This window comes from Oculina patagonica, chromosome 11 (genome assembly GCF_052425735.1).
Source record: "Oculina patagonica isolate OP01 chromosome 11, crgOcupat, whole genome shotgun sequence".
Lineage (NCBI taxonomy): Eukaryota > Metazoa > Cnidaria > Anthozoa > Scleractinia > Oculinidae > Oculina > Oculina patagonica.
Genome location: NC_135768.1, coordinates 1,328,181 through 1,354,443, shown reverse-complemented (window position 1 = coordinate 1,354,443; position 26,263 = coordinate 1,328,181). Strand labels below are relative to the sequence as shown.

Sequence of the window (26,263 nt, the reverse complement as noted above, 5' to 3'; positions counted from 1 at the left end):
AAAATAAACCATCTAAATGCACGGGTCACACAATGCGGTTTTGCCAGAACCTGCACATAGGCAACTAGGCGCGTTAAAATCCTTCTTTTCTAAAGTAAAACAAAGCATCATAAAAATAATTTGGGATCGATATAGTATAAATAGGTTTACAGAGTGATTTTATGACTGTGAAAATTAATTGAGCATTTTTTTACAGATAATTACGCACAAGCTTTTTAGTGGCTGAGAACTGGGCCAAGGTGGCCGAGAACTGGGCCCACAAATGGAGCTTTTATTTTTATTATTGCTCGGGCAAATTAATTTTTGACCGGTCGATAGCTTTACACCAAAAAGCTGAATAATGTAGCTAGCTCTGGGAGAAATTTCAAGTTCCTGCGGTTCTTCTGAGGTAAGAAATACAAGTTTACGTCAAAAGTGGCCGAGAACTGGGCCAAGGTGGCCGAGAACTGGGCCCACAAATGGAGCTTTTATTTTTATTATTGCTCGGGCAAATTAATTTTGACCGGTCGATAGCTTTACACCAAAAAGCTGAATAATGTAGCTAGCTCTGGGAGAAATTTCAAGTTCCTGCGGTTCTTCTGAGGTAAGAAATACAAGTTTACGTCAAAAGTGGCCGAGAACTGGGCCCCATACTGTACTTTGCACCGTAAGCTTTTTTCTCTGTCCTTCCGCCGAAGCAAAAAAACAAAACCTGATTACACATTAACCCAAAAGTCGACCAAGTGTGCCTGCAACGATTTCCTGTCAAAACTAAAATGAAAACCATTGCGGTATGCGTCACCCGTAGCGGTTTTGTAGCAACCCCGAGCTATCCCCGTCTTTTTGGCCGCGCCAGGAGACTACGCTCTAGGACGACCAAAGGGTAAACCTTAAATCGGCCACGCCCGATTAATTAAAAAAGGTACCCCTTTCATATACCTAAGGGTGCGTTTCTTTGGGAAAATCCAAAATTGGATTATTGATCTCAGATCACACGGATACTTTGCTCCCAAAGAAACGAAGAATCCGAAAACGGATTTTTTGCCATGACAACCCCGTAAACACATTTCGCACAGAACATAAAATATCAGCACAAATTTATTTTTCGTCGAATGTATCCTAGCTAAAATAATTTAAGCATACAAAATCTTTTACAAAAACCACACGTCGAAGTAAATCTTCTTTAGCGTTAAACACAATGTGGCGAGAAAGCATCTGAGAGCGAAGAATGATTGCGAAATGATCAGTGCAAATTTCACTCGTGACAATTTCAAAAGGATACGACTTTCGTAGGCACACAGTGGCTGTTCTAGAAAACCTGTATCCCGTTTAAAATGATACTACATACCTATCTGAAGCTACCGTTTCCTTTTATCGTGAAATATTTTTGTATTTTGATCGAAATAACCGCCTAAACCTTTCCGTATGACAGTGTTTACAAAGAGCGAACCTGTATTTTCACAGCAAAGACCGCTGGGCCAAGGTACTTTTTTCGAATCCTTTCCCAAAGAAACGCACGGATCATGAATCCTAAAAATCCGGATTCAGATATGATCTGATGTATCCACTCGAAGTGTGGATTCTTCAGATCATTGATCCAAGATTAATCCATTTTCGGATACAGGTAAAGAAACGCAAAATCCGTTTTTGGATCAAGAATCCGGATTAGGATTTTTCCCAAAGAAACGCACCCTAAGAGACATGGCGTGGACTTAAAATAGGACGTTTTCTTGTCATTTTTATGTAGCGCTTAATAAATTAAAATAATACAACCATAAATTGCGTCTGTTCGAAATATTTTAATTAAAGGCCTTGTTAAATAGCCAAATGACAGATTTCCATACCCTTTCATATACTTAAACTCGTGAAATCCCTACCCTTTTATATACCTGAAGCCAGAAAAAGGTACCCCTTTCGGGCGGAGCGATTCACTAACAGATTCACTAACAGATTTTTAGAACTGATCTTAAAAGAAACGTATCCGAGAATCCATACAGAAGGCTGCTTTTTTCAGCATGGAAATGTTTTCTCTTTTTTTCATTCATACTGTATAGCTAGTTTTTAATTAGTTTATGTCTACAGAGGTCCATACCTTGTTACTGTTACTTTTAAGTTTATTTTAACTTTTAAGTTTACTCAAAATAGAAGGCGTAGTCATCAGTGTCAAGATCAGTGTCTCCAACCAGTTTTGTACACATTTAAGTCAGTCTACATACACTGATCAGTTTTGTACACATTTAAGTCGGTTCACTACACTGATTCTTACTAACAACAGTTATAACAAGGGATTATTAGCATAATGGTTATCATCATACTGTATATTAAAAACAATTGAAATGCAAGGCTTGTACTCCAGACTTTTTGAGTATCCAATGTTTCGACCTGCAGAAATAGCATGTTTAATCCGAATATTTCTGAATAGTTTCGAAGTTGATCCGCAGTCTTCCGAAGACTAACAAAAAAATTCGAGGTTAACAACGCTAAGTAGTCGAACGACTAACCGTAGTACTCGCCTTGCATTTCAACTTGTTTTATTCACACTTAAATTATATAAGTGTCTAGTATGTGTATCTTCAGACGAGGGCACCAACATATAAACAGTGCCTTATTAACTTGCTGCGACGTGTGTAGTGGTCCTTTGCATTTAAATTTGTGCCGTGTAGTCTAAGCTACTCGAAACTAGATCATCTAGATCTGCCGTGTCAGGGGCACCCATCGAGAATATAGTTCAAAACTACTTAAAGATAGCACCGTTGAACATAATTTAGTATTTAAACGGTAGATATAGGCATATTTTTATCCCCTAAAATTTTTTTATCTGTTCGGATTTCCTAGCTGAAAGTCTAGTGATCCGAAAGTTATAGGGATCAAAACTTACCTTTTCGAAAATTCCAGCCAGAGAAAGGCTCCCGAAAATTCTAGGTGACCTTTTTAGAGTAAAAAATCCGTTAAAAATGAACAATTATGCCATTTTTTAGATATTCGAAAATCCTAGGAAAGGCAGGCATGTTCCGAAAATTCTAGATCTCAAATCGTCTTCCGAACAGATATTTTAATGAAATATTCCGTTGGGTGCCCCTGCCGTGTTACTGCATTACTAACTAATGTTCCACTGGTACAAATTGCCAAGGCCGAGGTTTGCTTTAAGAGCTGACTGATATTTTTAAATGGGTTTGAAAGCGCAGGATATGTTGATATAAATTAATATGATTTGTTAATTTTCCCCTGAAATTGGATCATCAGGGGCAGTCCCCAAATAGGAACATACACCGTACGTCTGGTCAAATTGTTACTCAGAGATATCGAACGAAAGAGAATTGTATGCGTTCGCCTTATACGTACGGGTCATGATCAGGTGGTGCGTGGCCGGGTCTGATCTTTGGCATGAAGTTGAAATACAGATAGTCTTGCTTCATTAGTACTCACATGGGAGGGCTCGGGCTCGGCGAAAACCCTGTTGGCATGGCAACAGCAGAATAACACAAACAAAGGTCTTCTGAAGCCCTGCATGTTCCAGCACAGCATAAACGGGTGCAGAGTAGAGTTTAGTAGAATGAACAAAACTGTAAAGTTGTACGTATTAGAGCCGTAACTCACTGTAGGGGCGTAATAGACCATTAAATAAGTCGTGTAATTCGGCAAACGACAAATGGTGTGAATAAAAGTCACCAAAACAAGCAACTTGGTGATGTTCTTCCTTGCACGTAGTCTAGCAGCCTGAGAAATCTCCGTCGCCCTTCGCTGTCGATTCCATAACGTGTAGATAACTTGTGAGTACAAAACGTACATAACGATGACCGAGCTTATACCCGAGAAGAAAATACACATGACATAGGCTTTGGGGGACACCCAACTCGGCCAGATTTCGATGCAAAAATCGCTGTCTTCGTCGTAAGCAAATACAATAAGCGTGGGTAAATTCGCCAGGAATGCCGAAACCCAACAAAACGCCACTATACCATTGATACGCGAAGTCGTTAGGGGCGAGCTTCGATGCTGTATCATGATGGAAGTATAGCGTTCAACAGCAATGGCGATGAGGAGGAAACCTGATGCTGTGGAACTTGTCCACAGGATTCCACTCCCTGTAATGAACTTGCAAAAGTAGTCTCCTGTGATATCCCGAGGGTGCTGAAACGCGGGCTTGCTGAATATCACGTGACGCGGGAATATAAACAAGCCAATCAGAATGTCGGATATTGCTAAGTTAAAAATCAAGTTATTCATTGGAATTCTCAGTGATTTGCTCCGATAGAGAACAACACACACCAGTACGTTGAAAGTCAAGCAAATTATTTCTAAAATCGAGAATAGTGAAATGAGGGCCAAGTCCTCGCTGTTACTCATGGCCTGTGACTGATTATTATTCGCAGGTTACTCAGTAGTCGACAGGAAATTGGTCTGTTAGTTAAAACCCTGAAACAAATTAAAATTTATAGTCAGTTGTATACATATATTTCGACCTTAAGCGTCGCATGGCGCAAAAAGAAACGATGACATGCAATATACCGTAAAATTTCGGTTTTAAGCCCTGGGCTTATATAACTTCGTAAGGGGTTTTGTGTGGGCTTAGGGCTTATAAGCGGAATAAAAAAACGTTTCGAAACGAGCCACGGCTGTGTTGATCGAAAAAAAACATAAAAAACAGCATTTAGCCGTGCTCAGTACTTTCATCCGGCAGAGGAGGGCTTATATCCGGAGGGGGGGGGGGGGGGGGCTTATAATCCGAGGTATTTTTCTGTTTCCAGGTAGATGGGCCTATAACCGGAGGGTGGCTTATAAGCGGAATTTTACGGTATGAATTTTTTCAGACATTCTATAAAAAATTAATTATTTGGCACGTGTTTGTAGTTGTTTAGTATAGAAGCACGATGGTGTTATGGCTACAATCATTAGCAGGGAAAAACGCCAAGGTTTTGATGACTAATATTTTGGGAATTTTATGGTAAGTTTCCTGGTCCCCAGAGTCTTTTAGGCATTCAAAGCCACTGAAAGACCCTGGATCGAGGTTGTATTTAAGGTGATTCCCTAGTATTGCATTGCGCATCCTTACTGCGCAGAATTTTAAACAAAATGGCAGCTTTTTTCTATGCGGCTTGGCTCGCGAGAGAGATAAATTATCGTTTACTCGTAAACGAGTTCGGTGACCTATCATTGTCAGATTCTCTTAGTTCGAAAGTAGCGATCAAATTATTTCTATAAAATGTATACAGGTCACGTTCTATGGCGGAATAATACATTATCATAAGTGTACTTTGCCAGTACTCGCAAAGGAAATGTAAGGAATTTTATGGTAAATACAAGGTCTTCCTGCTCCTAAACGAATACGGTGACCCTCTTTTTTATTTCAAAATTTAACTTCCCACAACCAACTGGCAAAGTTTGGTTGGAAATCTATGAGCAGTTCTATTTCTAGGGAATTACCTTAAGGTAGACACTCTCGTGTAAAAATAAACGAAGCCAAATTTTTTTGTGTTGCTTGCATTCTGCAAACAATTCATGCTACTTGGAGCATAAAATACGCTAAGGTTCTAATATCCTTATCTGCTAAGCCGTCGCGCACTAACCAGTGAAACACGCAAAGACGTTAAATGGCTCAAGAGTATATTTTAACTTTTACTAAAATTTCGCCGCAGATTATCACATGTAAGAAATGCATAACACTAAAAATTAAAAAAAAATAGAGGAAAATAAGGCCACAGTCGAGCCTCCGCTATTAAGCCGGACACCCCTCCTAGTGGACACTTTTATGGCCCCAATGGTGTTCGCTTATGCGAGAGGTTCGAGAGCGTTATAAGAAAACACGCTTTAACAAAGGAAAGCAAAGAAACATTTGCGTAATATACTGTTTGGTTGAAAAACTTTGAAAATACAAATAACACCTTTTACAATGATTAATTAACTTTCCTTCCAAAGTGTTTTTTTCGATTTTAATCAGTTTTAAATTGCTCGCGTTTTGAGTTATTGAGCTATTTTTCTTTTGGGATTTTATATGAAACAGATGAAATAGTAATTATGTTGGAAATCAGTAGAAATGAATTTTTCGTTTTTGCAAAAATCGCCCACAAAGGCCTACGGAAATATTAACCAAACACTATTGACACAGATGTGTTTTTAAGCCAATCGGTTTTAGTTTTTCTTATTAAAATGTTTCCTGCTGTCCAATACAAGTTTGTTGTATTTGTTTTCTTGTCATCGTAGCGAAATTTATTTAAATTCTGATTTGATCTCGGCGAAAAAATGAAAGGTAAATTTGTTTCCTTTTTTTTCGTTGCTCCGCCCGTAATAAAATAAAAAAAAATAAAAAATAAATAACCTTTATTTAGACACGTTTGGGTTTAAAGCTTGAAGCTTGTGGGGCGGTGTATTCCCGATCGAATTGGAATTTAAAAAGTGTTGGTTTTTGTGGAGAGAGGAAAACCGGAGAACCCGGAGAAAAACCCCGTAATAGACCTTAAAACACATACCTTGTTTTTGATAAACAAAAGAAATTCATATTTACTTTTATTGATGCAAAGGATGACAAGAAATAGGCAGTGTAAAATATTCTTAATAAGTGGGCGGTTGTAGACCTGACAGTTTTCATGCAGTGCTATAATTATGATAAAGTGGATATCCGCCCTGGTGATATTTTCCAATATGTTGCACGCATAAGAAATGTTTTTTATATCACTAATCTTTACAGAGTAAGGCTAGCTTTTCTGATTTTGTTTTTCAATTATTTTTTGGGAAATTTCTTTAATCGCGCGCCTTATTATTTATTGAAGACTTCGGAACAGCTGAACAACAATCATTTGCTTCTTAGTCAGCAGACTTTGTTTTTCACTGAATAAATAGAATAAAGCTAAAAATCCTTTTTTTAGCAGAACACTGACCGCCAAGCATAAACCAAATTCCTTAATCTGAGAATGATTCATCATCTCGACGAATTAAGAATCAAAATAATTTTAATTTACAGGAAAACATTCGTGTCAAATTTTGCAATTTTCTTTAATTACGATCCCCCACTGAAATGGATCGGTAAAATATTGGTTAAATGATCATAGAATTCCGGTCCCTGTATCGGCAAAATGATAAAAAATATAATAAAAACAACTAAAAAGGATTATCTAAAACTAGGCTTTGGCTAGCCAGAAAACAAGTTATAAATCTGGCGATCCTTTTTAAACAGCGGAAACTTAGATCACTGTGTATAGCTTCGAAGTATTATAGTAGAATCCCGGTAACTCGAACTCGGATAACTCGAACAACCCCGCTAACTCGAACAACCCCGCTAACTCGAACTAACTTCCATTTCCCTTGGACCCACTTTTTAGTCATTTTTATTCGGTTAACTCGAAAACCCTGCTTACTTGAACTGTTTTTCGTATCCCTTCAGAGTTCGAGTTACCGGGGTTTAACTGTATTTTGAAACTGATTCAATTTTCTGTCGACGGTTTCAAACATTACTTCTAGAGCGGTATCAGAATTGTTGAAAAATATATGTAACAGAAATGTCTAAAACAGTCCGCCTAGCAAGTAAAGGAGTCTATCTAAACAGCGATGTACAACATATGGTAAACTTTTGCTTCAGTCACAAGAGCACGCAAATGATTCATCCTTTTTAATTATCTAACTTACCTGAAAACGTGTTTATAAACTAAACCCTTACTGCAAGGTTTATGTTGAAAGCAATTTACTAATGAAACCTAGCTAAGTAATGCTGACTTATGCTTGCCTGTCTTAAAAATAAAAATTACTCGATCAGCAGTTGCTAGGGCAGGTGGAAAATTTAACACGAAACCGACACGATCGAATTTTATGACCGAGTCCGCAGTCAGGAAGGCAACTTGCTATGATCAAATGAGGAGATAACAAATGATTAAATAGTTCAACGGCAGGAGCACTGTTTTATAATTTAAAATGTGCCTTGCATGCTACGTAAACTATATTTTTTACCTATTCAACATTATTAAACTGAGCTATAATATAAACAGAGTGTTTGTGCCATAACAACCCGCAAAAAAACAGAACTGATTACGTTTTTTTTTAAACTGAGCTCAACGACTGAAATTCAAATTGAAGGCAAAAAAAGAAAGAAAGAAAATCAAGCCGTTTTTCCTAAGTAAGGGTGTCGAGCTAATCCCAAATTGTAGAGCCATCCTTGATGAAGCCATTACGCGGAGCTTTAACCATTGGGGGTTCCTTTGAAATCGAAATTACGACCAATCCGTTTAAAATATCTGATTTATACGTTCAACGATTCTGATCTGTGGCCAGGAAAACTCCCTGATGCTATAGTTTTAGTCCAAAGTAAAAGACAGGAAGGATTCATTATACTCACCTTCGAAACAGCGAAATCTCCGAAATGAAAACACAAGATGATTGAACTCAAACATCACACGTCAAATATGGGACTGAGCAACAAATAACGACAGATGGAACATCATATTTGATGGACAGATTGTCGAAACGCCATAAAAAATTCAGCAATATAACAAAGAAAAGACGTAAAACTTCAATATCTTAGTGCGTGGCCTGTATTAGCACTTATCAGTTCTCCGATCCTACGTGTTGTTGTTTGAATATCAACGAAACCCTGTTTTAAAATTTAAACAAATTTAAAATGTTTAGAATTGCTTGACCTACTGAATTCAATTCGGCGCGGGGGCTCCACACATAAAATGAACTTTGTTGTACATTTTATGCATGATATTGCGAGCAATGATCGATTGCAGTGAGAATTCGACCAACCTCCACCTATTGTTATAAATTGAGCCTGTTAAATTTGAATAGAATGATTTCTGGCACGTGCGCACGCTTTCTGACCTAGAACTCTAACCCGGGGGGGGGGGGGGGGTGCTCCAATATCCCATATCGTATCTATATTTTTTCGGCTAACCCTAAACGAGACCTTGACGGCTAAAAATACCAGCGTGTTGTCCTAAAAACCCTAAGAGAGACCAAAATCCGAAATTTACACCCCTTAGCGCGACGACGAGCATCCCCGTCTCATTCATATGGGAGTCCCCCCCGGAGGCACTAGGCGGGCTCAAGCTCTGAGATTTGATCGGCAAAATTCCGCCGACTGATGACGTAGCTCTACAGATGTCCGTGTAGTGTCACCGATTGGTTGTTACTCTTGGTACTGAACCAATCAGTGACACTGAATTACTACACACTTTTTATATAAAAAACCCTTTTTTTTATAAGAACAACGAGGCTGGAAAAAGACCAAAATTTAAGAGGATCCTAGGAACGTGCCCAGTATATAGGTGGATTTCCACTGACGCGTATTCGTTTACGTGCGTTTACGTGCGTAAAAAATTAGAGACAATGTATGAACGACTTGCGTTCACGCTTACGCAAGTCGTTCATACATTGTTTCTAATTTTTTTACGCACGTAAAAAATTACGCGTCAGTGGAAATCCAGCATATATCATGACTAAATAAATGAATAAATCTTTTGTTTTCAAACCCTGACCTGTAACCAACATTGTCATCACTCATTGAACGTGAACATATCGGTTAGGAATGAATTTCCTGCAATACCATTTTGTTTAAAAAAATTTTAAAAAAATAAAAACGTAACATTTTAATAAAATTTTAGGCTCAAATCTTCGAAAACGTTAAGAACGTTAGGTCTCGGCCGAGAATTAGTCGTTCTTATATATAAAAAGAGTGTACGCCTTTAGTAACATAATGGCATTTTTCATGTCGATTCTCAGGCTTGTCTCTCGTTTATTGGAAGACCTGAAAAGAGACAAGTACACCTGTTCACTTGATCACCCTTCAACTTTCACCTCAGCTCACTACTGTCTTCAGTAAATGTTTAACCAGCTTTGGGCTTCAGGGAAGTCGTACAGCAAACAAAATTAAATCTAAGTTTTTCTTGCCATTCAACATACCATTCTCCTATTGATCTTCTTGCAAATCGCACAGTTCTTATGATCAGGAAAATTTATTTAGGTTTCGTGACTAAAATTAATTCGTCGACATTATGTTTTTCTTTGGGAATTAAGATAGCTAATTTGATTTAGAACTGGACTCATATTTTAACTGGATTTTTGTGTTTTAAGTGCCCGCTAAAATCAGTACCAATAGGCTATTTCCGAGTTACCCTTTGCCTCTGTTTCAAAACGAGTCTACGCGCGAAATCATTCAAATGAAAATGAGTTTGATTTGCATGAAAATGGACCTGTAGGTGAAACTCATTTTCATATGAATGGTTTTGCACGTGGTAGACTCATTTCCAAACAGTGGCAAAGGGTAACTCGGAAATGGCCTATTAGGTGTTCTTTTAGATACCCACCCATTGCGTGTTTTCTGATGGACATGAACACTGAATGGACGTTTTTGGACTTGATTTTGACGACATTTTCCCCGGTAATTTCCGTTCTTTTTCGCGTCCGGTGGGTAGTTGCATCAGTGCTTCTTGTCACGTACAAGGATGCGTTGGAGATTATTAATGTATTTTAATTTATTCAAACTGAAATTGTGAAATAAGAAAGACGTAATCACGATATTCAGTACGAGCGCGGGACAAAGAAACAAATCTGAGTCCCAAACTGAATCGAACCCATGACCTCCTAAACAGCGTTCTACCCACTGAGCTACGGAGATACTTGTGGTGAGCAAGGCCATTTACTAAAAAAGTGTATCTTACTTTCATGCATTTCAAAAACTTAATATTATACTATTGGCCGGTTTCTGCATACAGTCAGCTGTTTCGAGAGAGGTTAATTGTCCTACAGAAGCGTTGGGTTATTTCAACAATTCATACTCTAGGCTGTTCCTTCTATTCGTCTTCGAGGACAACAGCTAGCTAAGAAAACGGAGGCTAAGGGCTTATGTTCCTTTTGTGTTTTCGTGTCTCCGAAACGGTCGGTGAAACAGTATTAACTGTGTCAGACTGACAAAACACCATTTTTCTAATCATGATATTTTTCTCTTTTTAAAATGCTCGAGATGCAAGTATTTGTTTAAGAAAAAATTAATAAAACTGCACTATTTGTTATGGGACGGAAACAAACAGGCCCTTCCGACTTTTAAGTTTTTAAAAAAACTGCATGCAAGAAACTGACAACGAACTCGTTTCATTACTCTAGTTTAAAATGAGAAAAATTTACCTACCCTTATACTGAAATTGTGTCTTCAGTTGTTACGGCCAAGGATTCTGGCATTCGATGAGATAAGTAGCATCGAAAGTAGCAGTCTTGATGCGCTTATGTATTTTATTAGCTGAACTCAGCGGCTGTGTCAGTCGGTATTAAAAGCCTTTATAAACGTCTGCTTTTTACATCTCCTTCTTTTACTTAATTATATAGTTACCGGAAAGATGCAGATTTAGATCGGTAATTAAGAAACTAGTGAATATTCTGGAACCGTAACACAAAAATTAACCACGTTAGGTTTAAATGAATTTTTTGTGAAAGGAACAGTAAAAGAAACTTGTTATATCTTGTTGATTAAAATTTCAATCTAAATTTCAAAACAACACGAAACTCTGCCAGACGTATAGAATGGACGGGGATAAGACTGAGAAAAGGAAAAAATACTCGAAAATGCTAGCCCAATTTTTCGCCCAGAACCAGCGGGAACTAAAGGCATATTAGAGCACCCGTTAATTAAAGTTTTGGAACATTAGCCGAACAAATATAATAGGCCTATCACCAAACAGGTGGAAAAAAAACTTGACACTTTGCATTTATGGTTATGTTTTAGCAATGTAGGTTTATTAGTAATACCATATGTGTCCCTTCTATGCTTTAATATCCTTTCCGAAATACTTCGAATTAGTTTTCGTTATGGTTGCCAAATTTATTCCCCAAACTCCTTCGCGTGCATGACGCCCTTTCAGTTGTTTATTCGGCCCTGACTACACAATTATGTCCTTTTCCTGGCGATATTTGCATTAAACTGAGTTAATGACTAGTTCAATATTTTCAGAGAGCTTCACTGTTGACAAGAGAGGATAAGGGTCCCATTATCCTCTCTTGCTGTTGGATAACATTTATCCTGCTGATCAACTTAAACTAACGACTACCTTTAATATTTACATGGTTTCCCGTTGAGTATGTAATCTCATGTGCCGCACGACATTGTGGGCCATATAAAGTTGTTATCCCGCAAAATACAACCATTAGATTCTGTTAAATCCGCCGCTTATTATATTTGTAAATCGTGTAAAAAGACAAAAAAAAAGTCTGGCAATCAGCTTTTCCTCTTTTCTTGGCTCTGAAAAAAACATTCATAGAGGCGCAAACGTTCATACAATCATCCAAAATGCGGCGACAAACTGCGGACGTGCGGGTTAAAATTTCTTCGGTAACCCTGACCTGGTCGAATTTATTAGTTCTCCTTACAAATTGCAATACATTTCTTTAAATGCTCGTTAGGAGAATTCAATGGTAGATCAAAACAACATTGATCCTTCGCTAATTTGCCCACCAGGGACCCGTTTTTCGAAGGTCCTGAAAAGCTTTCGAACCCGGAAAGCCATAGCATTATCTCAAACCCTGTGATTTTACAGAGCCGTTTTATTCACATATTTTTATTAGGAACAAAGGTTCCCTTCATGCAAAGTTTCAGGCCTGTACACTTTTCTGTTTTTTTTTTTTTTTAAGATACAGATAACTAAAAATGGCTTTGGAGGCCCAAAAAGTCTTTTCGGAGCTTTCGAGAAACAGGCCACAGCACGGACAACCTAACAACTCCATGGGACTGCTGTTATCAGACTAGCAACCCCTTGTCTCTTCGTGCTACAGAAGTGACCGAGCAATACGCCTACACAAGGAACTACAAACCTTTAAAATAGACATTGCTTGCTAATTATGCATTTTTTCTGAGTAATATTTGCGAGAGTTTTCCAAAATGTCAAGAAAATTTTTGTTTGGTAATGACTCTTTTGTTTTCATCAGCTGTTTGCTGACAGCTTATTGATTTTGTGGGAAGAAAATGAATTGTTCAAGTCGGCCATTACGTATACGAGCCGCAGATCAGTTTAAACGTGAATAATTGAGAGCTTCTTTAAAGATTTTCCAAAAAAACCCTATCACGTTCGCTCGTGGATTATTAGAGGGGTTAAGCATGACGTTATACGGCAAAAGCGAGTTTGCCTTTCATTTTGTTACCTTTTTATCGAATTCTAAAATTAATCCCTCATAAAAATAGGGAAAAATCCTACATTCACCACAAACACAAAACTACTCATTTCCGTGTACAAACGCCAAACGGCAGAAGTTGAATTTTTGCCGTTCGAGGGAAAAATAAACGTCATGCTTAGTCTCCTTAATCTCTCTTTTCTTTTTGCTTTGTTTCTTGTGTTTTTTTTTTTTAGAAAAAATTCAATAGCATTTGGTGATAAGTATCTCCTGAGTCCTCGTGTAAGACGCCCGCGAAGTGTCCTCCATAACCACGTGCGGCATCACCTGGTTTTCCGTCTTTTTGCAGGGAACCAGCTTCCAAAACTCTTCTCGAAACGAACGATTCATGTATCCGTATATGAAGGGGTTACACGCGGAGTTAAGGCCCACAAGATATGTTACAGCAAGCGTACCTTCAGGGGGAATGTTGAGTAGATTTCCTCGGCTTAAAAATCCAATTATATACGCTGGAATCCAGCAAAGAGCGAACGTTGAAACTAGAACAAAAAGCGTTTTAGTGACACGAATCTCTTCCACGTTCGCTCCGTTGGAAAAACAGGTGCGAGGATTTGCGGCTCTTTGCAGAGTTGACACACATTGTTTGTTGTGCTCGCGCACTGCGCGCGAAACTTTAAAGTAGCATCCAACGATTGTGGCCGTGCATGGGATTAAAATGAGAGCAGTGTCGAGCGTAAGAAACGTTATCGTAAAATTTGGTTTGTGGAATTTTAAAACGCAAGCCGCGTAACCGCCGTGAAAGGCAAACTCCGCCCAGTCAATAAACACAGGGAACGCAACAGTTAGCGCCATCAACGTCCACAGCGTTATCAGACAAGCAATCGAGCGTTTCCTTGTAAAGATCTTCAAATAAAGTGACGGTTTAACAACTCTACAGTATCTGTTGACTGCCATAAATGCCATGGTTAGCAGAGAAACGAGCGTTAGAAAGTACGTGAAAAATCCTTGAATAACACAACCGGCTGATCCGTAGCTCCAATGTCCAGAGATAAGTGTGGCGATTGTCAGCGGTGCAGCGATGCAGGAGCGAGTTAAGTCTGCGACAGCTAGCGCCGTTACCCATAAGTTCGTAGTAGTTCGGAGGCTCGGATTGCGCGCTGTTGCTAAACAGATGAAAGCATTGCCTCCAATAGCTGTGATGTCTATTAACAGCAGTGTGGTGGATTGGAACGCAACCAGCTCGGTGCTTCGTGAAGGGAGCTCCATAGTGATGGATTCCAATTCTAAAGGCCGCGAAAATCCACCGTTAGTTGCTCGCAAAGGTAGCAGTTGGCTTCAAAGTGACCACGGAATTAAAACTCACAGTTTTGTTTCAGATGAAGTTTTCTCTTCTTGGTCGATCGTCGAAAGGAGTAAGGAAGTCTTCCTGCTGATCTAGTTACAATAAAACCGGACGTTTCTATTACCAAAAATGGTTAACCGGCAGTTAAAAAAAAAACTGAAATAAGATGCTTTCAGCTGGCTTGATTAGCTTGTGTATTCATCTGTTGCAAAGTGAAATGATATCCAATAATTTAGTGCTTGGTTTAGTGGCACTATGTCATTCAAACGTAAAAAATGACACGAACGAATTCCAAAGATAGAATAAATTAGAAGAAGGCGGAATATGTTGCAAACCAACTACATTCCAGCCTTATTTCCAAGGAATAAAATGACCGAGAGCTTTCTTGGATCTTTTAAATCAGCTTGTCTCGAACCGTATAAATATTGATCTTTACATAGCAAAAAGAGTGCGTTTTTCTTTCAATAAGCTAGCGTGGATGTCACTTGTTCCTCAAATATAGGGTTTTTCATATTAATTGTTTGAATTCGATTATCTTGCCATTTTAATTACTTTAATTCTCCTCAACTGAAAAAATCGTGGCGAGCTACCCAAAGAAATTAGGGTCTTTTAGAATGCATCAACGGCCATTTCTTTCTTTAAATTTAACGTAAACTGATAGACAAAATGAATGTATTGCGCTTAAAAACCGTAAACTTGCGCAATTTAATTTGCGATTTCATTCTTGAAAGGGCCGTCTCTTGTGTCCGACAGGTACTATTGTAAAACTGACATATCAGATTGCGTTAAACCAACCAGCTAATGCGGAAAATTATGTGCTATGAAGGAAATTGGGAAATTTGGCGATAGTTTTAGTGAATCATCTGTCTTAAGTGCGCGCGACAGTTTTGGGATTCAGAAAAATTAAAAAAATACTACATTTTTTAAAAGAATAGATCCATTCAGCGCAACAGAAAGGAATATTTTATCACTTAGCTGCTTTTCCAATTCAACTTCTCAAAATTAAATGTGTCATGTATTGTGCCTATGTTTATGTAAAGTGTTTAACTTTTTTATATAATAGAAATTATATAAAACCATAACTTTCTGTCCGCGTATTTTTACACTACGGAGCAGTCCCACTCTTCCCTTAACTTCGTCAAGAAAAGAAAAAAAAACTAACTTTCTTTCGTTTCTTAACTCTTTGTTCTATCGCTTCCTGTTTGACGCCGGGACTAAAGGAAAGTAGGCTCTGCACTTAACCAAGCAAACTTTTTCATTATTTATGGTAAAACACTTCTAAATAACCAAAAGCAAAGGAAATGTGACATTTAATGATATATAAATCTTCACTCACTGGCTTACACCCAAAACTAAAAGCTAAATATAAAAAGAATAACATGTCACGTTCAATACATGTAAATTCCAGGACCGACAGTTAAAAGAAAAATTAAAAGAAGAATTCATCTGTCCGTCTCCATAACAGACGTGGTTACACAGAAAACCTAACCAAATATACAGTAGACACAATTTTGCCTTGCAGGTCAGGCTATAATTTACATATATCTCACCACAGGCATCCCAAGCTAACGATAAGAGCCACAGTACTACAAGACTCGATTTATGAGGATTTGTATGGGAAGGAAACAATTTTGTTTTACGATGTATAAATTCGCACGTTTTTTGAATAAAATTGGCTTACACTGTTGCTGTGTCGTGTATAAATTGAGTCTTACAGTACTGTAGCTCTTATTGTTAGCTTGGGCTGCCTGTGATCTCATGATCACGCGACCAGTTGTCAACATGGCACGCAACCTCGTTCCCAGGGCTTTTCCCTTGGTAATTTGTTCCAAATTACCAAGGGAAAAGCCCTGGGAACGAGGTTGCGTGGTACGAGGCTCAGCCGAGTCAAATTTGACCTTTGCAAAGCAACAGTTACTAATAGATTGGGTGTCAGTTTTCTCCGACGCTTTTTATTCTGCGCGAGAAAGAAAAAAAACTCGCATCCTTTACAAGCTGCTGCTCTTGCTGTCGCGAAAACCGACTGTTTTGGTATCAGCTGGCAGAAACCTCAAGTATTGTTGAACATCGTGCGGTCAAATATGACTCCAGAATTAAAATAAAGTTTTATAAAGCCACATCTTTCTCTTCTAAGCCTTGTGATTTTGCTAAAACTTTCAACACTTTTAAAGCGCATTCATATTTCCCCTCCCTCTCCCCGAGTCCCTGTTCAAGTAAATAACCTCTCCTATAGAATTGAGAAACAAGTTTTCCCGGTTTTCAACCTCGTAAGGTTGGAAGGTGGTGTTTATATGTCTAACATTATATTTTTTTTATATTCTGCTAGCTACCAGGTTAAACAAATGATTCACCTTTGCTTTGAAAGTTAAAAAAAAACCTTCAAAAGTTTACATACAGGTATGTCTTCTTTTACAAGTTCCCTCGACAATTTTTATCTTATTGGTAATCTGTATATTAATCTGCGTACAGACGTCTCCTATTTCCTTCGTTTCTTGCGTGAAATAAAGGAAATAGGAACCATCTGCATGAGGCACAGCTATGCTACGCTTGCCATGAAGGCTATAAAGTCATTAAACAGACCCATTTATATTATACATTTATGTGGTGCAAAACTATCGTTACTCAGACGGGGAAACAATTTCCAGCTGATAGAGACATCACGTCCCCAAGAACTGACTGAGCACGCGTTTTTGTCAGCAAAGTTGCTAGGTAACATGACGTTATTCGTAATACGTCGTGCTGGCGTGGCTCCTTGCGGAGTATACTCGTGAGTGTTCGTGCTAGTTTTGGATTGGACAGAATTTTTCCGAGTGCTTTAACGAAGATTTCCGAAGCAATGTCGATACCTTTTCCCCCGACTAAAGTAAACTACAAATAATCTAATGGCGTATAATTATATTAATTTGCCTACGTCATAAAACTCAAATTTGCTGACTTCGTCCTTTGAATGAATAATTTACGAACTTTCCAAACCAGGAACAAAGCTGTCTTTTATAGTGCCCCCGTGAAAAACACTCTTACTTTGGACATTTTCAATTAAATTTCAACAAAACATAAAATATATTTCACCGTTCGATACAATAAATGTTCTTTTTTCGAATTCTTTAAATCTGGCGTGTGTAAATAAAAGCCATACAATGGCCATCCGTTGTTGCAAACCTGGTTTCTGGAAAAGTTTGCGACAACTTGATTTTATTTTTGCCTATACCAATTTCATTTCGCGTGAATTTTCCCGTTATAAAAATAATAATAATAACGCAAAAATTTGATGTACACTATAGTAAGGTACCATACCACTTAACACGAAAACTCGCTTTTAAAATTTTGAGTCTGCTTTCAGACGTCGTGTTTTAACGTATTCAAATAAATCCTCGTTACAAAAAATGATACCAAAAAAATAAACGAATACGGTTATCTGAAAACGGTTTTTCATCGGTTGTATCACGACAGGAGAGGTGAGGCAAAATACCTTAACTTGCATGTCGTGAAACAAGCGTGCAAATTGAATAAACGCGTTCAGTCTTCTATCTCCTCCGCAAAGGCTCCCTAGAAGTCCTAGAATCACGGCTCCTCATAGGAGAAGGGGGATAATCCGCTAAGCAAAGTAAGTGCAGGCGCTCTTCTTTTGTCCGTGCACTCACCTTGCCCAGCGGATTTCCACAACGAACGCCCCATGGGAACCACTGCAGAGGAGAGAGTTCAGTACTTACTTACGCCCAAAAAGCGTCGCAAAAAACCCTTTCTTCCGACCCTTCTCCCACTTCCCTTGCGCTGCATCACCACCGTCACCTTGACCAGACGAAGAGGCGCCATATTGATCACCAATGCTAAAGGAATCTTGCTTTCTTAAAGCCGTTGCCTTCTTCATCATCTCAGCCTCTGCCTGCTTTATCGCCAGAAGCTCTTTCTTCTGCAGCTCTGCATGTTCACGCTTTTTCCTTTCACCTTCTTCCCGGAACTTCTCCTCAAGCCTGCGACTTTCTTCCAGCAGCATCTTGCCACTGTCGGCTGCTTCTTTGGATCGCTCATCCTGCCTGCTCCTTTGCTCTTGAAGCTCAGCTTCGATGACCGCCGCCTGAGCGTGGCTATGTTCAAGCCTTCTGTGCTGTTCTTCCATGAGCTTCTTCATTTCTTGTTTCTGTTTCTCCTTATTAGCTTCTCTAAGCTTCTCCTCCTGTTCTTGTTTTCGCATGGAAAGCTCTTGTTTCGCATTCTCCGCCTCCCTCTTCTCATGACCCTGCAGCAACACTCGTTTCTCGGCTTCCTCTCGCTCCTGTTTATGCTCTTTTCGCTTTTGTTCTTGTTCAAGTCGCTGTTTTTCTGCGATTTTCATGGCTTCCTGTTCTTCTCGTTGTCGTTGCTCTCTAGCGCGCCGTTGTGTTTCAGCCATCTCTGCGGCCTTCTGTTCGTCTTCTCTTCTCTGTTCTGCCATTCGCTTTTGCTGCGCTGTGTCCCTATGAGACTTCTCGTCTTCTTTCTCTTTCAACTCATCAAGATATCGCCTCCATTCCTGATCCTTCATGCGTTGTTCCTTTTCTCGTTTCTCCTTCTCATTTGCCATTAACTGTTCTTCAAGCTCTAATTTAAGCCTCTCATCTTCTTGCCTTTTCTCCTCTCGCTCTCTTCGCTTCTTCTCCCCCTCTTCCCTCTTTCTTTCCTCTACTTTCGCCAGATCGTTTTGCAATAACTCCGTGACTACTTTTTCCTTCTTCGCCAAAAATTGTTGTCTCACTTCTGACTCTAACAAACGAGCTTCCTCGGTCGTCTTGTTTCTTTCTTCTTCAAATTCCTGTCTTTTCTGCGACTCTAATGCCTGCCTTGTTGAAACAAACTGAAGGATTTCCTGGTTCTCTTTCTGTTTTTCCTCCTGCCATTTCCTTTGTTTCTCGGCTTCTTGTTCGGTCTTCTTCTCTTGTTTACGTTTCAAATCTTGAGCATAATTAACCCACTCCTCTCCTTGTTTCTTCTGTTCTTCTTGTTTGCGTTTCTGTTCCAACATGGCTCTCTCCATTTCCTGTTCTGAGTGCCTCAATTTTTCGATTTCCACTTGCTTCTGTTTCTCAAGACGTTTCTGTTCCTCAGCAGTTTTCTTCGCTTCCTCTTGCATTTGTCTTTCTTGCTTTTTTGCGAAGACGTTTTGACTTTCTTGTTGTTTAGCAATTTCGGTTTCACGCATCCTTTGCATTTCCAAAGACACAAGTTTCCCTGCCTCTTCTTTCGTCTTGCTCTTCTCCGTTTGCCGAAGTTCCTCGAGTTGTTTTATCTTTTCCATTTGTTCACGAAGCCATTCCTCCTTCAATTTCTTATGTTCTTTTTGCAGATGATCCCTTTTGCTTTCAATGCTCTCAGTTCCTTCTTTTTCTTTCGCTTTGTGATAAGCAATCGTTTTAGCGGCCTCATCCCATTTTTTTCTCGACTCATCTTCGCCGCCAAAAGCTTTCCACTCGTTCTGCCATTGTGATTGCACTACCTCTGAGATCTTTTTCTCTGTTAACATTCGTTCGTTCATCACATTGTGTATATAATCGTCATCAACGGACCCTGGCGGGCTCTGTTCTGAAGAATCTGCCATTTTCTTCTCTTTGTTTAAAAATCCTCGCTAAGTGAATAAAAGGAACAAAAGAATGTCAAAAAAGCTACCGCTTTTCCCCCCCCCCCCCCCCCCCCCCCCCGCAAAATGTAATAAAGTGAACGCAGTGATTTACCTTCAGTTACTGTTACATATTTTCGCGGGAATTTAATTTCGTGAAAATGGAAAGGGTATATTTCGCGGGACTAAATTTTCGCGGTTTGTCCAAAACATACGTTAAAAACTGTAAAAAAGAAAACGTTAAAAACGTTAAAAATACGTTAAAGCGGGCCTTTATTTTCGCGATTTTTTTGAAAATCAAAGGGTGGTGGTGGCGGTGGTGGGAGGGTTGGTTGGTTTATTTTCGGAAATTGCATTTCAAAAATCTTCTGGCCTTTATTTTGGAGGGACACTGTGTTTTAACATGTTTTGGTGCCATCAGAATACTACACGGTGGAACTCTCTAAACATAACGTTAACGGTATGAAACCCAAGTTACTGAGTGAGCATCCTCTGACAATGTAAAATTCAAAACAAGCTCCACAATAGGGCTTACAATAGGAGAACTTTATCTTTCTTTAAGAGTTATAACTGAAGATTTTTGGACCAACTTTTGCATGACGTTTACGTGAGGGGAGGGGGTCAGTATTTGGGAAGCTTTTTTGGAGGGTGAGAGGGGGACTTATTTTAATGATGAGATAAAATAAGAAAACTTTATGTAAACACGGGTAAGAATCCTTCAACATATAGTAATTTTTTGGAGTTTTATAGTAAAAGGTAGAGTCTGAAGAATTTGTACCCCCCACTCTCTCACCTCCCCCCCCCCCCCCCGATGCGATGCTTTTCCATGAAGGGGATACCCCAAACATTAAATTACCCACTCCCCTTTTATTTACCTGGGTAAAGAGAAATTCAAAAACACTGCAATTGGTTGGGGGGAGAGATGTACTATATACTGGGTGGAGACAGGTACATGTACTATAAGAGATATGTGCCAGTCTCGTTCAAAAGCAAAATGCAATGAATTTTCCCTAAGGGATAAACCCAAACAACCTGATCTGGAGGAATCTAGTACATTGCCCCATATTAGATCACTGTACCTCTATTTTAAAGCCAGACCGACCCTAAAGGCCATACAAGAGGTGAGATGGGTGGGGGGAGGGGAGGGACAGGCTTCCCATGATTTTTGAACAATTTTTCTAAAAACAGGGGTATAGCTAAGAGCTGGTTACCGGATAATTTCACCAGCTGAAAGGGAGCTTACATTTGTATTACTGGCTGAAATGTCACTAGAATACAAAGACTTAGGATAATTGTGAAGATATAAAGACCAGAAGAGCTGGCTAGGCTTTTTAATGAGCCAGTGTGCTTCTTTATTAGCTACAACCCTAATTAAAATTCATTGTATGGCCCACCTGATCCAGCCCTAAGGCTTATTAATATCCCAGTTATAAACAAAGTGATGTTGGTATTTCCCAGAATGGACTTAATATGTTTCTTAGTTTCCAAGAACTAAGTCTTACAGGTGCCAATCAACATAACGCAGATGTACAATAATGTATATAATGAGACACTGGTCAAATCTTGATAACAGAAACCTTGAAATGCTTATACATGTATGAAGCTTTTACATTTGATTTTTTCACAGCGATAAAAAAGTTGTTATTTTGAATTAATATAATTCTTAAAATAAAATGCTTATTATTTAGCCTTTTGCCGATACTAGTCAGTCAGCATCTCACGACTATTGTGTGCTGCGAGATGCAGTGGTCTTATCAGGCGCATAGGAGGGGGGGGGGGTTCGAGGTCAATATTGGAGGACTGAAAACACAAACTGATGTTTTTCAGCTTTTAGCAAATAGTGGAGGAATGGAAAACAAACTTTGAGTGTTGTAGCTTTTAAATTACCCTGCAAGAAAACGCTAAAAGTATCGGGAAAGTATTAAATTGTTAGGAGAATGGATCCTAGTGACCTAGTATATGTAGTCAAAATAATCCCATCGTTGAAAAAATATTTCCTTAGCAGGCGTTCGAGATTTGATAAAATTAATGGAGTATCAAAAGACGAAATGCGGGGGATTACAATTTCGGGGGTACACAGGTGATACGTGTATTTAGTACGCTTGACACCATCGGTCAGGTATTTGACGCTTTGACGCCGCTTTTAGTACATTGACGGTGGAGCCGGGGGGTGGGGGGGCTTAAGCTTTCACCCTGAGATGCCTTTGCAGCACACGTCAAGCTTTTTTAAAACGTTTAGTGTACGAAGCCGGTATGTATGTAAGAATGTATCAAGTTAACAAAATGCCGGAAATATTGTTGTTAAGACTAAAAATACTTGTTAATTTACAGTTCATTGAGTTCGAAATATTGATGTGCACAATGCTGAAAATAGCATTTCCGGGTCTCTAGATTTCACAATATTCTGGGAGACATGCCCACAGATCCCCCTAGATGCCTTCAGCGCTCGTATTAAATAACCCCCCTTTATAAATATTCCTGTCGATACGAACACCCTTCCAAAAACTTCAGCTACGCGCCTGCTTATAGTTACATGTACATGTAGCATGCCAGATGCCAGATAAGTCTGGTTTGAAGCACTGGCAGGGGTCATTACATGTATTGTGTTCTTGGAAAAAAACATAAGTCCTACAGTACCTCTCTTAACTCATGTGTATAAATCACCAGGTAGCCACAAATTTAATGCTGGGGGACAGGCCCTGCAATGGACTAGCATCCCAACCAAGTGGGAGTAAAAATACTCCAGTCCTAGTCTACAGAAACTGAAAGAAGCTCCAATTCATGGGGAGTGCAGACCTTTTTTTTATCTTCATTAAAATTTTCAATAACAAAGTATAAACTCCATTATCTAGATTTACTAGAACTCATGAAAATTTAGTCTTTACAAACAATAGAGTCTAGATAATAGAAAAATAGAAGAAAAAAATAACACAATTCAGGATCGCAGAGGATTACCAGTAGTATGAATAAGTCTATAAAATCAAGGTTTATACAATCAAAGTTCAAATTACAGAAGTCAGGACTGTCATTAAGGAACTTATGTCCAGGATTGAATGCAAGTATTGTTTAATGAGTACTTCATGTTTGACTGTGTTATTTGACATTTCCATATTACTTCATATTTGACAGACTTTGGTGTGTTTTGGTGAACTTTTATTAATGAGGACACTTTGTGATGCCAGTCATGAAGAACGTGCATCTCATTTGCGTTTAATCCTGGACATATCTGCATTAAGGGCTGTGACCTGCAACACCTGTTACAGCTGATGTTGATTGGTGTCACATTATACAGTCTTGCATACAGAGCAAAATGCTATTGGTGATGACTTCAAAGTAAGTTGACAACTTAAACATGAAGCAATCACATAATTAGTTCTTATATCGTTTTAATACAATTTTATCTCGTTTTCATGTAAATATAATTTTTTTAGATATTTTTTAATCTTTTACATCTGTAAATTTAGGCAGGCAAAGAGCCACTCTGTGGATATACTGCCTAATGTGCCATTATTATTATTATTATTATTATTATTATTATTATTATTATTATTATTATTATTATAAAGAAGGCTGATATCAGTTCAGCAAATCCCAATGAGACGATTTCATTGGTTGAGAAAGAAATCAACTGGCTTTTGGTGTGGTGTGATCCAAACTAATGTCTTGTTTTCTAAACTAAAAATAGAATTAAATCGGCACAAGAAGTACTTTATCAACTAGATTCTCTTGTTAACAATTTGCCATTTTGTTGTAAAGGGTTCAAGCAATTGAAAACAAGGCTTAGAAATAGTGAAAGATACATGTAGACACATAATTTCCTTCTGTCAGTGCCCAAGCTTAGCACCGGTAACCGGAGTATCAGATAAATGCATTGCAAGTAAAGAAATTACATGTATTTAATTAATTTTCTGGAGTCACCCACATACATATTGCTAAAGAAAAACGTTTTTATAAACCAAATACCACATATAAAGTTAAGAATCAGAGCAAACACAACTTGTAGTTTTTGTAGTTTTCGCTTCAAGTTTAATTTGTGGATTGTTCCAGTTTCATGATAATTTAATATCAGCCAAGTTTGAAAAGAGCATACTCTCCTGGTTCACCTTCAATTCACCAGATAAAGATGACTTCCCAACTGTCATTATTTATCTTGTTTACATTCTTGGTCACCCGAGAGCACAATACTGAAATGGTTGATGTGTTCAGCATTATCAGTCTGTTTGAGCTTTCATTTCGTAACAGTGTTTGTGCATGCAGAGGAATCTGAATTTAGAATTTTCAGGGGTTATGTACAATATCATTTTTAGCCTTGTATGGAAAGCATTATAATTGCAATATATATTGTCATGATTTGAGGTTGTTAATTCCACATAAATGAACAGGGTTCACATTTTAAAAGCAAAACAAGCTCCATTATAGGGGCATGCATGGCCAATTTACTCTGACAGGACTTTTTTAAAATGGAAGCCAACAAAGTGCTAGACAGGACCTTTTAAATAGGCTCCCTCTGTGTTTAAATGCTAAATGACAGCCCTGTAAGTTGATTCATTGATAGCAGGGCTTGGCAAAATCATATTTGAAAAGTTCAGATGATTTTCAGCCAAAACCAAACTTGAAATAATACCCCACAATCTTGATCATCCATCTAGCGATAATAGTAACTGTTATCGACTAGATATATGATCTGGATTGAGGGGCTGCATGGCGATGTGGTCTGGATTTAATACAACAATTTATTATTAAACAATAAAATAAACATAAAAATAACAAACATAAAATTATAATAAATGTAGATGAAATGGACTACCCTGAAATGAATTTTTTTAATTCTCTAATGTTACCTTTACCATTATTGAGAACTAATAATAAACACACTTTTAACCACAAAATAAAAGTTGACTTATCAGCCTGACTAATTATGCTCAGGCCAGCCCTCTCTCCTCCGCAGAGGCCTCTTTTTATGGGGATAGGTGAATGGGGTATGTCCCACATGCTTCCCAGATATTTCATGTTCGTGTTTTTAGCATCTTTCCCCCTCCACTGAAGGAGCCTCTGCGGAGGAGAGAGAGGTCAGCCTGAAAAGCACTCAGGTTTGCCTGTCTACAGTTAGCTCTTAATAATGATAATGGTATCACAAAATTATACACACTCAAGAAGTTCCTGATTTGAGCAGTGTTTTCATTTTAGGGTAGTCAGGGATTTTGTTTAGTCCACATTTATTTAACCCATTACAGCCCTCCAATAAACATACTGTAAATATTAAAATTTATATCAGTAAAAGGTTTTAAATTTTAATGAAAAATGGCACAAATTGCTTATAACAACTTGTGACCTGGAATACTCAACAACTGCCATGCATATGGGCTGTGAGAATTCAAGTCATTTCAGAAAAATTTGCAATAATTTGGTTCTACTGCCCAGTCTGACAGGAATAATCCTGACATTCCCTGAATCATTAATAACTGAACTGCTAAAGTCAGATAAGGGCTTCTATAAGCTTGTTGCACACTGATATGCGATTACAGCGACAACATCATGTTCAACGGCAAAATATAAACATGAATCAATGAATTTGTAACATATATTTATACAATGTCTACAATAACCTTTACAAGCTTTCTTGTTGACAAGGGATGTAAACAATTGACTCGCCCTCCAAATTGAAATGAGATCGCCATACATAACACGTTTTTTGACATAAATAATGGCATAAATAACTAGATTTCCAACGAAAATGTATTCGAGATATTCAAGAAATCCGTTGACCTTACCTTGTTCGATTCTCAAAACTTACAGTCCTCGTGTTAAATCCTCGACTCTATCAGGTGTGCAATACTTTATCGACAGCTGTTAATGTGAAGTTTAGCTTCCTTGATCGGTCGACAGTTTTTAGCAGGCGTTTAAACACTCCACTCCTTCTGAGGGTATTTCAAATCGACGGCGATGGCCTTGACATAAAAGTGAAAGCCTCATAGCTTAAATATTCTCTTGAAGTGTATTAGTTGTGGCCCTAAAAATAGATTTTTGTAGTGTTGGAACGTGCTGTAGTGCTGTTTGCACAAAGATCTTTAATCAACTAGGCGTCTCTTGGGCAAAGAGAAAGCGAGAGACTGGTACCCAATAGAGAGACGACTGAGATTGTTGTCCCGAAACCCGCGAGGAAAGGGTACATACTTGAGGCACTTACATGTTCAATTTCCTGGTAAAAAATACTACAAGCCAAGGGAAGTACATTTTGTCTTTTAACGTGCATATCAGAATTAGCAAAT

The 26,263-nt window shown here is 38.5% G+C and overlaps 3 protein-coding genes across 3 annotated transcripts; all 3 read right to left on the bottom strand.

Annotated features, from left to right (window-relative positions):
- Window positions 1-1,764: 1,764 nt before the first annotated feature.
- LOC144631204 (adenosine receptor A2b-like) lies at window positions 1,765-8,452 on the bottom strand. The gene is made up of 2 exons (XM_078489621.1): window positions 8,303-8,452; window positions 1,765-4,395 (listed from the first exon to the last, which is right to left on the bottom strand). Exon 2 carries the CDS (start codon window positions 4,324-4,326, stop codon window positions 3,331-3,333), a length of 996 nt encoding a protein of 331 aa, XP_078345747.1. The 5' UTR covers window positions 4,327-4,395; window positions 8,303-8,452; the 3' UTR covers window positions 1,765-3,330.
- A 4,031-nt stretch (window positions 8,453-12,483) lies between these two features.
- On the bottom strand, window positions 12,484-14,747 carry LOC144630029 (beta-4C adrenergic receptor-like). The gene has a single exon (XM_078488307.1). The coding sequence runs from the start codon at window positions 14,326-14,328 to the stop codon at window positions 13,306-13,308; it is 1,023 nt and encodes a 340-aa protein (XP_078344433.1). The 5' UTR covers window positions 14,329-14,747; the 3' UTR covers window positions 12,484-13,305.
- A 2,002-nt stretch (window positions 14,748-16,749) lies between these two features.
- Window positions 16,750-26,055, bottom strand: LOC144629530 (uncharacterized). The gene is made up of 2 exons (XM_078487760.1): window positions 25,766-26,055; window positions 16,750-20,003 (listed from the first exon to the last, which is right to left on the bottom strand). The coding sequence occupies exon 2, from the start codon at window positions 19,974-19,976 to the stop codon at window positions 18,111-18,113; it is 1,866 nt and encodes a 621-aa protein (XP_078343886.1). The 5' UTR covers window positions 19,977-20,003; window positions 25,766-26,055; the 3' UTR covers window positions 16,750-18,110.
- Window positions 26,056-26,263: the final 208 nt, after the last annotated feature.

Bases quoted from the DNA above. Each gene is read 5' to 3' on its own strand.
- LOC144629530 (XM_078487760.1), bottom strand. From the start codon at position 19,976: ATGGCAGATTCTTCAGAACAGAGCCCGCCAGGGTCCGTTGATGACGAT.
- LOC144630029 (XM_078488307.1), bottom strand. From the start codon at position 14,328: ATGGAGCTCCCTTCACGAAGCACCGAGCTGGTTGCGTTCCAATCCACC.
- LOC144631204 (XM_078489621.1), bottom strand. From the start codon at position 4,326: ATGAGTAACAGCGAGGACTTGGCCCTCATTTCACTATTCTCGATTTTA.